Here is a 15,665-nt window from a genome sequence, read left to right on the forward strand (position 1 = left end):
TTATGGTAAAATTTCATGGAGATCCATTCACTTAAACTAAAGTTAGAGTGCGAAAACCAATGTGTCTTCGGACGACGCCAGACGACGACGACGACGACGACGACGACGACGACGACGACAACGACGACGACGACGACGACGACGACGCCAACGTCATACCAATATACGACCAAAAAATTTTCAATTTTTGCGGTCGTATAAAAATTACAAGTTAAAACCGTACATGCAATATTTTGACTCTGAAGGATTAACAATTTGACCTGCATTTTAATTGTGTATTAAAAACAAAAGTTATATAGTTTCCTGGTTCTTTTCATTGAAATGTGTAGTGCAACATATGTGTGTGGAGGAGGGGCAAGAAATGTGAGGAACAAGAACTTTTTTTTTTTGTAATAATTCAAAAAGAAATAAGTTGTAAAATAAATACGTTACGATGAGGCAGATTTCAGGGAATTTTGAAAAGGATTTTTTTTTTTAACTCTCTTTCAGGAATTTATTGCTTGAAGGATTTTGGAATGGACATTGTCCCTTTCGTCCCTCTGTTGTTTCAATCACAGGTTTTCGCGACACCTTATCTAGCTTTATTCTACAAAAACATCATGAAAATAAGTATTACATATGGAAGACTACAGCTATTTTTGAAAAAATTATTTTTATGATAGTTTTTTAAGGGAAACCCAATTTCATCTCTGCATACAAAATTCGAGGTTAAAATTCAAGAAATTTCAAAAATTACAAAAATAAAAAATTGTTTTACTTGTTAATCCTTCATACATTAAAAAAATAAATAACGAAATTTCCTGAATGAAAACTGACTATTTCCTATAGCTTACTAAAACCAGCAGTCCAATTGAAAAAAAATGCTATCTATTTTGCTAATTAAGCTTTATATATGCTGTAAATTCAATGAATAGGTCAATTGACGCTCAAATATATCTATAAAAAATCTCTTTATGTAGAGTAAATTTTCTGTATACTAAAAAATCCAACAAAGGCAATAGGGGAAAAAACAGGAAAAATAGTTGACCTTTTATAAAATATTGCATATGTATATGTTCTAAATTGAAACAACCTTCATAGGCAGTTCTTAAAAATTTTACAATAATTTGATAACATTACTAAAGAGCAAGTTAAATAAATTATCTGTTTCTCATCATAGCTAATACTTTCAAATCTACAGGGATGTGTAGATGTTTAAATAATGTTTGTGTGGGTTTTTCAGTTTGTATTTTTTTTGCTGTTGATTTTTTAAGTTGGAGGGGTTTTGGATGGATATTTTTTAAACAACTTAATTCCGTTTAAGATTGTCATAAAACTCAAACTGACCATAATTTTAGACTGAAATATCTTCCTCTAACAAAAGTTAAAACTGAATGGAAATCCAACTACTGTGAATTCAGTAATTATTGAGATGTTTTTATTAATGCAAAAAAATGCAACAGTATCAAGTTGTAATAATAAAAACTTGCATTCATAATTTCAGTTGTGATTTTCATTAATAAAATTTTTGCAATCACAATAACTAGATTTTGCAATTTGCCAGAGGTCAAGAATTTGCAATATTAAATGCCAAATTAATTTCTGAATTTCAGTACTTAAATGAATTTAGATTAACATGTTTATCTCCTACATCAATATTATAATACACACTGACAGCAGCTGATTTTTTCTATTTTTTCCATGCCAAACAACTAAAACAATTATTCTAAAGGCCTGAAAAAATAAATCCTTTTTGAAGTAGGCACTGTATTCACAGTAAGACAATGTAGTTTGTTTCATAATTTGTATTCTCAATGTAGTGTGTTTCATAATTTGTATTCTCAATATATTTGACATCTTACATATAATTTGCTATTTTCCTTCTTCATATATATATACTATTGTCAGCTAACAATCCTATAAATACAACCAAAAAAAATATTGAACACATTTTGAAGATTCAAAGTACAAAACTATAAGATACCATATTTCTAAACGTAATTTTGAGATCAACATGTACTGTGCAGAGGGGAAATATTTTGCTGTAGACATAATTCAAAATTTGCACCAATCAAATTAAAAGAAATTCTTCACTTCACGCCATAGCTTCTGTTTCTTCATCTGGATGTTTGTTGTCATGGTAATGATAGTCTGTACAAGTTTCAGTGTTTACATATGTACTTTGAATGTCTGTTGTATGCTGTCCCTGCTTCATTTGTTGTTCCAATACATTAATCATTTCATTTATTTCATGGACAAGTTCTGAAAATTTGGGACGATCATTTGGGTTAAATGACCAACACTTTGACATCATTTTATATCTGCAAAAAATAATTGGTTGATGATTACCACATAAGTACATATTCTTCTTGAAGTTAATAAACAATAATATTATTCTAATAAAACGTATTTATACTGATGCCGCAAAACAGTCAATGACATTGCTGTATACTTTAAAAACTAATAGGAAAGCAGTAAAAAAGTACCAATAGCCCTTTGAATATTCTGACTATAGTTATCATTTCATAGTCACAGACTTTTCAATATTTTTTAGTAATAATTTTTTATCCTTGGCCACTTCTCAATAGAACAGGTATATACTGTAAACCAACTAATTTTCGCGAGTAGAAAAATTATGCAAATATAAATCGTCGCGAATATGTAAAACTTGGATTTTTCCTTATTTATCTACATCAAGTTAATTTGAGAATTGCGAAATTAAATCGCCGCAAAATGGGTTAGAAAGGGTTAAACGTGAAATAAAGCAGCTGCGAAAATAAGTTTGTTTACAGTATTCTATGAAAAGTTATCTCATTTAATATATAGTCTGTTCATATTGTTATCGCTGATGCTCAGGATAAAATTAGAATATGATTTCCAACAAATCTATGGTTTCCATGAATTATTTCTTAAATAGCTTTACATGAGTTTTACCAAAACTACTCAAGTTTTTATATGCATTAGTTGTTACCTTCCATACCTGTTAGAATTGCAATCAGAGAAGAGGTTGTATGAATTCATAAAGTAAACATGAACCATCTTTGAAGTGATTTGTTCCTTCCATCCCCCACCCCCAGGACAATAAATAAACATCAGCAACTATAAACAATAGCTTTTGCCAGATGTAGGCCTATATTTATAGAAATTCAAGAGTTGGCTGACATAAAAAACCCTATAATTCATATAACTTAATAAAAGGTTATTTCTGTGTAATGTTCACTAGTTCCTATTACATGTAATTTCAATCTGAAATGCTGGTTTGTCTGGTTTCATGCAAAAAAGTGAAACAAAGTGTAATTTTCTTCAACACAATTTTTCTAGCACATATCTCTCTCCCCTTTTAAAGATTTGCTTTTAATGAAGTGTTTTGTAGACCGTTGTTTGTCTTTTTGGTTATTTTTGGCTGTTGGTTTCTCTTTAAGTAATGAATTTTATCTTCCCCATCTCTTTTTTTGGTCATCAAATTTCTTTTGCTTGTGAGGCTTCTTTTCAGAATTGTTAATGCCCCCAGCAACAACATTTTTACTGGCCTTGGCTGTAGGTAGGACTTCTGATTAATCATGAAGTATCATGGTTGCATAAACAATATTTAAGAATGAACAATTTACTTTAAAAAAAAAAGCAAATCAAAGGTAATACTTACAAGATATCAGGACAAAACGGTGGTTGTGGCATTCGTCTACCCTTCTTTATGTATCGTAGAACATCCCAGTTATCTACCTCTGGGTATGGGTTAACTCCCCTTGTCATTAACTCCCACAGTACAACACCAAAGGACCACTGAAATGGTACAGGTCTTATTAACTGTTATTAATAGCAAAAATCATTAACAAAGTATATAACAGATAATGGAGTGAATGATTTTACCTTAACAGACTTGGTCATGTGTTCTGTTCACAGTTCTATACAATATGATTAAGATATCTATGGAGTTCGTTCAGATCTTGTGTCTTTTATTTGTATTCTAATGATGATAAAGGATGGATTGTAAAATACAGTATTTACTATTGAGACTCATTTGGAAACTTTTAAATAAATAACCAAAAAATCTTGCAAAAATCACTTAGAAAAAGATAGGATATAAAACAAGCTAACATTTAAAAAAAAATTAATGTTCAAAAGGTCAGACAGACTATAATACTGATGAATAATGACTCAGTGTTCTCCCCAGGATTTTTTGATAGCGCTGTGGTAAGCGCTTGATTTTTGACTATTCTCAGTAACTTTGTCACAGTGCGCGGTTTGTTTGTAATGGGTTTGTTATGATGTTTTTATAGAACATGCTGCTGATGTTTGCTCTTGTCATGTTGTTCTGATGAAGTTGCCCATTTGTTTGTAAATGCTACTGTTTGAAAATAGATGAAGAATCATTTTTTTATTTCAATTGTAAATTCAGATAATCCATAGGACTTTGAAATCTTAGCAATAAAGGTCTATAAATATACCTTTAGCAGGTCAATAAATATACCTTTAGCAGGTCTATAATTATACCTTTAGCAGGTCTATAAATATACCTTTAGCAGGTCTATAAATAAACCTTTAGCAGGTCTATAAATAAACCTTTAGCAGGTCTATAAATACACCTTTAGCAGGTCAATAAATATACCTTTATTGACAAGATATCAAAGTCCAGCTGTAGATAATCGAACAAAAATAAATACAGAAATAAATTTTATTCATTATCATGTTTTAACTGTGGCATACATTTACCATTCTCATTGTCTGTGTACAAAACCCAAGGAAAAGTATTTTTCCATGAAGGGTTAACACCAGACTAGCAATGTGAAGATTTTTTAATAGGTGAACCTGTAGAAGTAGAACATGTAGGACCCACAACCACGTCATTGTCAGTTTCTGTGTTGGGTTTTGTAACACACTGGAGCAGTGTACTATTAACCTTACGACGTTTGACAGGAGTTGACATTTTGGAACATTGTGATTTCTCATTTTTCTGATCACCATGTTATTACATTCGTATGGCTTCACCGAAATTGGACATTTAGAAAAGAGAATTTCTCAAGTCTAGTATCAGCTTAGGGTTTGTTTTTCTAAACATATCCTCCTAATTGTTTTCAAATGGTAAAATTCATTACAGTAGTTTTGCTGATTAAACAATTATTAGTTGGATTAGGTGATAATACTTCAAACATGTGCACATTGAAGCCAATTTGATCGGTCTTTAAAAAAATTGTTTAATCAAAGTTCGTAAAACAAGTCTGTGAGTGTTGTCAGTAAATGCGGTCAATTTATTTCATATTATTCCATACATATTGGCTTCTTTAGATTCTTTTTAAAAAAAAAAATGGATGACAATGTTGATTTCTTTGTTTATATGCGCTCAGTTCAATAGAACAGCGGAGATTTGCGATAGTGCTGAATATCTCAGCGCTAAAACAGCCTGGGGAGAACAATGATGACTGTTAAAAGTACTTTTCTAACAAATGGAAATTTTCTTTTCTGAAAACTCACCACATCAGACTGAGAACTATAATGTCCTTTCTCCAAACATTCTGGAGCCATCCATTTTACTGGCAATTTAGTTTTCTTGTTCTCACTAGCATAATAATCCTTAGCATAGATATCACGAGACAAACCAAAATCTCCTACCACAGCACGAAAATTTTCATCCAGCCTACAATGCCAAATATTCATTTCATTAAAAACAATAATTCACATTATGTAAATTGAAATGTCAAACTTGGAGTTCTCATGCATAAATTCCCATTGATGTTTTGGTAGCTGTTGATACAATTTGTCGTTTGTTTGCTGTCTCATTTAACTAAGAATCAAAGGCATATGCATCAAAATCCCATCCTGCTTTCTTTTTATGCTGAGAAAAACAGATTGAAAATTTTATTAAACCTGTACCTTGGAGAGAGCACCCAAAATATGTTGAATGTAATACATTTAATAACTTTTTTACCACTATTTGATAAACTTTAAGTCAACAAGGGTAACATCCATCCAATAGTAAATTCTTTAAAATTGACAAATTCCAAATGATAAATTTTGAGTGAATTACCAGATCATGAAAATTAGTAGGTTGTACTAAAGTTGAGGTTACAACTCCCTCGGGCAAAGTTGAAATTAGTTGGTTTTGGAGGTTCAGTTTAGGATTCAAATGTTTGTGCAAGCAAATGTTTCAATTTGCCTTCCACAATTTTGTTTTGTTTTCAAGCAAAATTTCTTCAGAAACATGTATAGAAACCATGAAAATAGATTCGTATTGTTTTCATTGCTGTCAAAATTATCACAGTAACAGTGTCTGTTTCATAATTTATTAGACTAGAAAAAACTGCATCTTTTTCCAGAGGCAGTCCAAATTTCACCCTGGTAAACATAAACTAATTAATTGAACATTTATAATGCTTCTTGTCAGTACGTACATTCAAAAGGGAAGAAATATATGTTACACAAGTTATAGATAATTTGAGACACATGACCTAAAAGCCTGTTTACCAGATTCTAGATCACCCTGTATCTAATTAGAAGGAAAGCATTCAATCTGATCCCCATGTTTTGACAGTGCCACACTCTCTGCAAGAAGAAGAGCCCTTAAAATATCTTCTTTTGAGAACTGTAAACCAAACTCTCTGCCAAAACCCAATATATTCTCTTTTTATAGTGGCAGTCCAAATTGTCTACCCTTCATGCAGATCAATGCTGAACCTACCTTCTTGTAAATTTTTAATTTATTTTCATTTAAGTTAACATGAAATATTTCCCAATGGACATTAAGTAAACATAATCAATAAATCTAAACATCTCATTGGTTATCATACCACATCTTCTTATTTTTAAAAAGATGTATCTAAAAATAAGAAGATGTTGTATGATTGCCAATGAGACAACTTCACCAGAGACCAAATGACGTAGAAGCAGGCAACTATAGGTCACTGTACAGCCTGCGACAATGAGCAAAACCCATACCGCATTGCAAATATTTGTCTACTTACATACAATTTCTAGCAGCCAGATCTCTGTGTACAAACTTACACCCTGATAGGTACTCCATACCTCTAGCTATATCTATTCCAAACAGGATCAGATCTTTAATAGTTGGATTCTATAAAAGAGGAGACATTAATAAAATCAATGAGCAGAAATTATCCAATAATAATAAAATTACATTGTAATATGGATTAGGTAAATTATTAGTTTTGAAAAGAAATAAGGGTGCCCTCTACAATTACAATAACAAACATGGTGGAACATAAACAAACATCGTGAAACCAGATAAAGAGGGCAAAATGACTCAACGGTGAGCTGAATGCAGGAAGACTTTGAAATTGCAAAAGTGCAAATTTAAGATTTTAACAAATCATTTTTGAAACTTGGATACATTTTGTAAGTAACAATTGAATCTTATAATAAAATAGTGTAAAAGAATATAGGTTGTTTTGTCAGTAAAAATGTTCACAGTATTTTGGTTTAATGTGCTTAATAAGTGTGCATGTGGTCCATTATGATATGTCCAGGTATTTATGAGTGATTGATCATGTGGTCAGTTATGGTACAATTTCCTTGAGCCCTATACTTACATTTTCTTCCTTTCTGATGTATGATAACAAATCTCCATGCGTCATAAATGGTAAAATAACCAGAGGCATGTCATCCATGCCAAAACATATCCCTGTTAAAGTCAACACATTGGGATTGTGGAAATCTTTCATTCTTAAAGCCTCCTCAATAAAGCTATCTACATCTAACTGTCTTGGGTCATCTTCTGTTACAGATTAAAAATGAAAAAGTGAAACACTAGTCAAGTAAAATGAACAAGTGTCATTCATAAGAAAGTTTGTATCATATCAAAAATATTTACACAAAATCTTCATAATATTACACAAATATGTACAGAACTTGTTTTTAGCAATAAAAATGCATCAATTTCATCTTCACACACAATGCTCATCCAAATTACCTGGCAAGTATTCTATTTTCTTTCATATCAAAGGTAACTACTTACAAAAAATAAAGAAACATCTGAAGAGGACTTAGTTTTCTAATAAATTTCTTTTTTTTGTGTAATAAAGTTAGAAAATAGTGTATGGACTCCTCAACAGAAAAATTTTGGCAAAAGTACAGAAACAAATTCAATATAAGGTGAAAATTTTGTCAAACTGTGCACCAATTTAACCTCATTTGCAGTTATATGTTATGACTGAAAGAAAATCTTACGATGAAGTGTTTTCACTGCTACTAGCTGTGATCCTTTGACATTAGGTACTTCTAAGTAGCCTCGATATACACAACCAAAATGTCCTAAAAAATGAATAAAAATACAAAATACAAAAATATATTTCACATTACACTTATATCAATGTTTCTGGTATAAAAAAGCTTTCAAGAATAATGCCATTATTTCTTGATTTCTTTTTTTAAGATTTTTTAGGATTTGAGCATGTAATAGGGTTTTTCTTTTTATAATAGCTTCAATCCCTTTATTATTGTTCTCTTTAATGATAAGAAGTTTTAACAATATACATCAATAAAACAAACAAAGGTAAAAGAAGACAACAGTAGCGGTCATATAATTTTCTTAGAGAACAGGAGAAGATTTACGCTGCATACTTCTCAAAATTCATGTATAAAATAATGCACATTTTGTGTGTATGTTTTTGTGTCTCTCAATCTTCGTGTGTTGCTGTGTCACTATCATATAATTCTAATGATGTATGTTATTTGGGTTATAGATCTATAAACTTGTTTCATGATGTCACAACTGTTAATTCCTACACTGGTAAAAAAAACTTCTGTAAGTGTGGATGACATTTTTATCGTGACATAATTCAAAGTGCATTTAATTACAATCATAACTACATTGTAATAAAGGTTAATTCAACAGAGTTTATTTGCCATCAACTCAAAATGAAAGCCTAATTAAACAGATACATGAAGGTAAATACCTTTTCCAATGATTTCACCAAGTGTCAACCATTCTCTCTCTATGAGAAGATTTTTATCCTTTAATACCAACAGTGTGTCATCATCCAACAAAATGGGATTTCTACCCTCAGCTCCATTTGGTAATTCTCCTGACATTCTCTGTTCAGCATAAGCTGTTATTACAAACAAGTAAAATTAAGTTGCAAACATATTTATGTACATCAAATTAGTCAATTAAACATTCACTCATTTATATTTTTGAATTTAGTGATGCATCTTTGCTTTTAGACCTTCAAATTTACAGAAAAACTGTAAAAACTGCCAAAATAGCCATGTTTTGAGATCTCATTATTAACACTTACATATGACCAACAGCCTTACCCTGTAACACATTTGGCTACTTAACATGTATGTTGATGTAAGTTAAATATATTTTTGCGTAAAGTTGTTGCACAAATTTAATTTCATCAAAACTTATACTCAGCTCAGGTTCTAACTACCTCAAGCAAAGTTGACTTTTAATAATTCTGGCTATTCTTTTTAGATTTGTTTTGGTCAAATAGCTCCCAAAGTATATAGGCATTTATACATCCTCTGCTTTAAAATATTTGCCTTTGGGCATTACTTAAGAAGGTACACCAGAAAAGTGCTTCAGAAACACAAAATTTGGTGTTATTTTCACTATGACATCACAATGATATAATAAATAATATTTCTTCCCTTTTGTGACCAGACAATATAATCCTTTATTTTTTCAGGATTTTTTTTCCTTGTTTCTTGTTCATTCAAACATGTCATACAGAAAGAGTGTTGTACACTGTCCCAGGTTGAGGGCTCATAAACATGTTTAACCCTGTCACATTCTATATTTTCCTGTTATAAGTCAGGAGCCTGTAATTCAGTGGTTGCTGTTGGTTCATGTTTGCCATAGTCGTTTTTCTTAAATTGAATTGTTATAAATTAGGCCATTAGTTTTCTCATTTGAATTGTTTCACATTTTTCATGTCAGGGCTTTTAATAGCGGACTATACTGCATGGATTTTTCTCATTGTTGAAGGTCATAGGGTGGCCTACAATTGCTTATATCCACTTCATTTGAACTCTGGGGGATAGTTGTCTCAATGGCAATCATACCACATCTCCTTATTTTTATATTACCCTTTACAATGAATATCATATCATCAAATATAAATTATTCTATTACTGAATTTTAATACATGTACATAAATTTCAAAGTAAAGCATACTCATAAAAAATATTCCATATAATAGAAAATTTATGAAAATTGTCAATATTCTTTTTAATTAGTTTGTTTAATCATCTGTTACAAATTATTACCTCAATAGCTTGACAGAGGAGAAGAAAAATATTTCTCTAATTCTTACATGATTTATCATTTTCCTGACCTGTTGATTATTTTTATTTTTAATCAACGTGTGGTACGTTTGATCTCAATTCTTCATTGGTCAAAATTTGATTATGACATCAAATTTCCTTGCTTTCCTCTGAATTTTTTATTGTGATGTCATGAAAAAAGGCAACTATGCCTGATGATGTCACATAGAAAGAACACATCATTTTTGCAGATCATTTGAAAAGAAGGATTGAGTTTGTCTGCATATCGTTAATAATCATTAAGAGAAAGAGATTCCACCACCAAATCTTGTGCAATATAATATTTATACACTTTCGACAGTTAGATTTTAAATATCTAAAATGCTTGTTAAGCCTCGCGTTTTAAATTTGAAAATTTAACTGTCTCGAGAGGATAAATATCATATCACACTTGATACAGTGGTAGAATCTATATATATACATTTCTGTATTAGTATCTTTTTCATATTTTTTTAATGAATTAGTAATACTTATTAGTTTAAATCCATTTGAAATTTAAAATAAAAAATAAAGGCCAGTAACCTAGAAAATATTGCATGCATTTGTAAATTAATTCATAGAAGGAAAGACAAGAATTTGATATTAGAAAGGGGGATAACTGTACCTTTATTTTCAGACAAACTGTCTATATCATCAGTTACTTTAATTTTAACATCAGATATTTTTTCCGATACTTTTATCTTAGTGGTTTCTGAAAACATCATGATTTTGATTTAAAGTTTATATTTTATTTTTTTTTTATTTCAATCATTTAGCAGGGATCATATAATCTACTACTGTGTATTCATTATTATTCATGGGATACCAGTTTTTGTGGATTCACTATTATTCAAGGGATACCATTTTTTGTGGATTCATTATTATTCATGGGATACCAGTTTTTGTGGATTCATTTTAATAAAGTAAAAAATTTCATATAGGCTTGTGTACAGGCTTTGGCAAATTAGAAAAGAAAATATCCACGAAATATAATTTTTCCTCAATCCACAATAAATTGGTACCCATGAAAAGAAATGAATCTACAGTATCTTAATTTTGGAGGACATTTTTTTAAAGTGAAATTGAACAGTGTCAAGACATAATTTTGATACAAAACTATAAAACCTACAATTTTTTTTTCAAAGAGATACAAATGCCAAATTCAATAATGTAAAATGTGTTTTTCAAATTCTTCTTCAAGTTATTGCTTTTAAATTCTTTTTTTGTACTTTTAATCCTCTATCAAATTAATAAATCAACTGTACTTTTTGTTGAAATTAAAATATATTCTTCAATGAAACTTTTTGGAATAGAAATCAGATATAAAAAAATTGTGAATATTTATTCATATAAATCTGCAATTTACTTCTTTTATTTTTTCAACATGAGATATAATTTTGTTTTTAAAGGCATTAAAAACTGACCATTTTGGGCATTTTCCATATCAAACACTCTTTGTCCTGCAGAGTCCAGTCCAGTAAATGCCACTTCTCGTCCTGCAGCATATTGAGCCCCATGTTTATCTGGAGACTGTTTAAAAGGTCCAATTTCATTGCGTTTCAATATATATACAAGAACTATAATGCAGAGAACGACTAACGCTAAAATTACAGCCATGGCGATGATTCCTGGTGACATGGCTGAGGATATTTCCTGCTTGTAAATTAATTCTCCTATGTCATAAGTCATGTACCCAACTTTTACCTAATGATAAAAACAAACAAATGTCATATATCAAATGTTATTTTCATTCAGAGTTACATGTCAAAAATCCATTCTTTAATATTTTGCTAGATTTTCAAAATTTGTCATACCTCTCACATCCATTGTCTTGAGAACATCAACAATAAGTAATGGATTTTGTAATTTTTCAAATTAAAACCACAAACCTTCAGATGGAATACTGTGGATTCATTATTATTCGTGGGATACTAATTTTAGTGGATTTCATGGGTAAAGATGAACAAAGTACAAATTTTCTATATGCATGTATGCACTTTGCAAAACCACAAATTCAAAGATCCACAAAAATACAAGTTTTCCTCAATCCAGGAAAATTGGTACCTACGAAAAATAAATGAATCAGTTTCAAATGTTTTATAGGAAATCAAATTTTTCTCAGTATTTAAAACAAAGATTAAAATCTTTTCACCATTTCTTTACCTTATACAAAATAATTCTAAAAATTACATTTAAAGTTTTTGCATGGTTAGTGTGACACATGGTCATAATATCCAATGAAAGAATTCCCCTTCAAGTGATTTACCTACCTTGAGCACTGCAACCACAGTCTACATGTGGACTAAAATAATTTAATGATCTTTTGGAAATCAGTACATGTACTTCTGACCTCAGACTCAAAGTACATACTCGTACTGTTACCCACATTCTTTATTTCAGACAAAGAATAGTTAAATTTGGCATACAGTACTATATATGAACCATAATAGGTAAATCTCTGCAACCAGTACTACTGTTTTCTTACTACCTACCTCTACTCTTTCCTTATAACAAACAAATAATGGTATATCTTTGGGTACACAGTACAATCTACCACATCCTTCAATCCTCTACATGAATTGACAATGGGTCATCTACTACTGACCTCAGACTACCTACCTCTACTGTTCTCCTGGGTTCATTATCACCAACTGATGATGGTTTATCTTTGGGTGTACAGTACAATACAGTTGCCCTCATAACAGTCACTTCACATACACTGTTACCAATGGTAACAGTCACATCTTTTGTTGTCACACCATAATGCAAGTGTTCACCCTGTAATTTAACAATGGCATTAATTTCACATACCACAAGTTTATGCAACAAAAGGCTAAGTTTTTGCATTTTTATAATAAATAAAATGTTTTGGCTGTTTTACTTAGTTTTATCATACCTGTTAACTGTCAAATTTAACTATTTATATTTAGAATTGAACTTATTTTTAATTTAATGATTTTTCTGTATTTAAAGACTAATATACCTTAATTTCCAGCCTCTCCTCTGTAATCAAAAAGTATCTGATATGTTCATCTTCAGTGAATGGAAGAAACACAGGATTAAGGAAATATTGCATGTATGACATGGACAGAGGTAGTTGTTTGACTGACTGAATGCCATCCATTATGAAACTTAAATAGACTGATTTGTAGCCACAACAGGGCAAATTGGTCTCCAGGACATCTTTTATACTTGGTGCAGGACATAACAAAGTTGTCCCATCTCGAGAAGAGTTGTAACAAGCCTGAAAAATATTTTAAATGTATTAAAAAGAGTCTGAAATGGTCACCTTTTGCATTTAACTGTGATGGATATTAGTAGACATGTCTGAACAAGAAATGAGCTGTCATATTGACAGCAAACCAGGTTTTCTGTATTTTGAAGATAACAATCATTGAATGTTTTCTAATGTATGGCATTACAGGCTTGTTTGACCTGCCGCTTTTTGTGTCTATTTCCATTCTATCAAGGTTCATATGTCCTGAACAGTAAAAGTGAAAATAATCAATATTCAACTTGACCTCTATTTTGTCATTCATAACCACATATTAATATTTGGAAAGCATTGGCTGAAAAGTTCAAGAGTTATTACATGGAAACGACATCAAGTGTAATTTTCCAATCTATCCAATCTATCAAGGAACATAACTCCTGAACTGTAAAAATTGTAAATCGTCAATATCAAACATGACCTCCATTTTATCATCAGTAACAACATTTAAAATTTTAAAAGCGTTTGTTGAATGGTTTATAAATTATTGCACAGAAATTGCCATCTATCAAGGACTGTAACTCTTGTTGAAAAGTTCATAAACAGGAAAATGACATAAAGTGCTATTTTCTGATCTATCAAGGACCATATTACTCCTGAATGGTAAAACCCAAATCATAATTATCAAACTTACCCTCTGTAATAACATATTAAAATTTCAAAAGGATTGGTTGAATGGTTGATAAGTAATTCAGTGTTCCATCCTGCACAAAATAGAGGACAACACATCCTTAATACCTATTCCCATGCCATTCTGTTCTTTAAAGCCAAAAATGCACCCTTCTGCAGATTCAAAATTATACTTTTCAAATTGTCTTACAGCTTTTCTAGTAAAACTGTTACCTGATTGTGTAAACACTACAATCAACTGACATTGATATAAAAATACAAATAAAGATAGAATTTAGCAGTTTATCACCTGTGTTGATGATTGGCTTTTACTTATAAGGTGATTAATGATAATTGAAAATATACTACATATTTAATACAAGATGAAAATATCCACTTGTGTTCCTTTCATAACTACATATTAAATCATACCTAGGTGATCAAACAACTTTAAATTAAGCATTTTTGACAAAATTTTACATCAATGGGCTGTTGATGCATTACGAAATTTTGTTTTCAGACAAAATAATTTAATGGGTTAATGACCCATTAATATAAAATTTATCAAAAATGCTTAAAATTGTTAAATTATATAGGTACAATTTCTGTGGTAAGAACATATATCAGGTCATTTACAATAACCAACAATGCCCTAATTATTTGGTTGATTGCGACAAAGTGCCTTATCAGTCAACTAGACCTTACTGCCTCGAGATTCAAGCTTGAACATTGCTATTGAATGGAAACTGTTGGTAGCGAACCATCACTGTCCCCTACCCCCCATACTTCCCTTTTTAAAAAAATTAAAACCTATGGAAAACTGTTTAAAAATCAACTTTTAAATGACAAGAAGACATTTATAGTTTTTAATTGTATAATATATTTACCACTGGAACAGTTTGCTTGTTGTTATTATTAACTACTAGTGTAGCTATGATCATTGGTTCTGATATAATGTGAAGATTAGTTCCAGTTACTGTCACAGTTGTTCCTCCACTGAAAAAAGAAAGATCTCATAAGTTTGTCATTTGTTATTGTATATGTTCCTGCCCATATGAGTATTTGGACCATACACGTATGGTCGACCATACACGTATGGTCATGACGTAATATAGGTATAAGCATATACTCATATGGTCCGGTTAATTAATACGATGAACTTTTAAAAGATACTTTTACTGTAAATTGCATAAGTATGACCCTTCAAGGTGTCACAAATTAAGAGTCTTTAAAATGAAATTATGACTCTTTTATTCATATGTTAATTTATTGTTTCGTATACATGTACATGATTAAAGAAATAAAGGGAATTTTACTCACAAGTTAAATTTATAGTTAATTCATTTTTACATCATCAAAATCGATTGTTCTCTACGAAACACTATATGTCGACTTAGAAAATATCTAAATCTATAACTGTTAAACAATAAGTAAACTGTTTTACTCATAGGCAATTTGGGCATTGAACTTCTTGTTTTAATTATTATTTTGGTGTTTAACTTTGTTTTTAGTTAAATTTAATTTCTTAAATATTTCAAATTATTTT

General features: G+C 30.5%; 1 protein-coding gene across 1 annotated transcript in view; it reads right to left on the reverse strand.

Moving 5' to 3' along the window:
- Nucleotides 1-203: 203 nt before the first annotated feature.
- LOC127719562 (hepatocyte growth factor receptor-like) overlaps nucleotides 204-15,665 on the reverse strand; it is a 44,267-nt gene continuing 28,805 nt past the window's right edge. Inside the window, exons 10-20 of the mRNA XM_052225784.1 lie at nucleotides 15,007-15,115; nucleotides 13,223-13,483; nucleotides 12,859-13,017; nucleotides 11,664-11,943; nucleotides 8,886-9,038; nucleotides 8,158-8,241; nucleotides 7,521-7,705; nucleotides 6,936-7,045; nucleotides 5,449-5,611; nucleotides 3,623-3,759; nucleotides 204-2,300 (exon numbers count right to left, since the gene is read on the reverse strand). Of these exons, the coding sequence (XP_052081744.1) occupies nucleotides 2,075-2,300; nucleotides 3,623-3,759; nucleotides 5,449-5,611; nucleotides 6,936-7,045; nucleotides 7,521-7,705; nucleotides 8,158-8,241; nucleotides 8,886-9,038; nucleotides 11,664-11,943; nucleotides 12,859-13,017; nucleotides 13,223-13,483; nucleotides 15,007-15,115 (1,867 nt within the window). The 3' untranslated portion in view covers nucleotides 204-2,074. The remainder of the gene's footprint in view (nucleotides 2,301-3,622; nucleotides 3,760-5,448; nucleotides 5,612-6,935; nucleotides 7,046-7,520; nucleotides 7,706-8,157; nucleotides 8,242-8,885; nucleotides 9,039-11,663; nucleotides 11,944-12,858; nucleotides 13,018-13,222; nucleotides 13,484-15,006; nucleotides 15,116-15,665) is intronic.

The sequence above is a fragment of the Mytilus californianus genome, unplaced genomic scaffold (genome assembly GCF_021869535.1).
Source record: "Mytilus californianus isolate M0D057914Y unplaced genomic scaffold, xbMytCali1.0.p SCAF_1, whole genome shotgun sequence".
In the NCBI taxonomy this organism is placed as follows: Eukaryota; Metazoa; Mollusca; class Bivalvia; order Mytilida; family Mytilidae; genus Mytilus; species Mytilus californianus.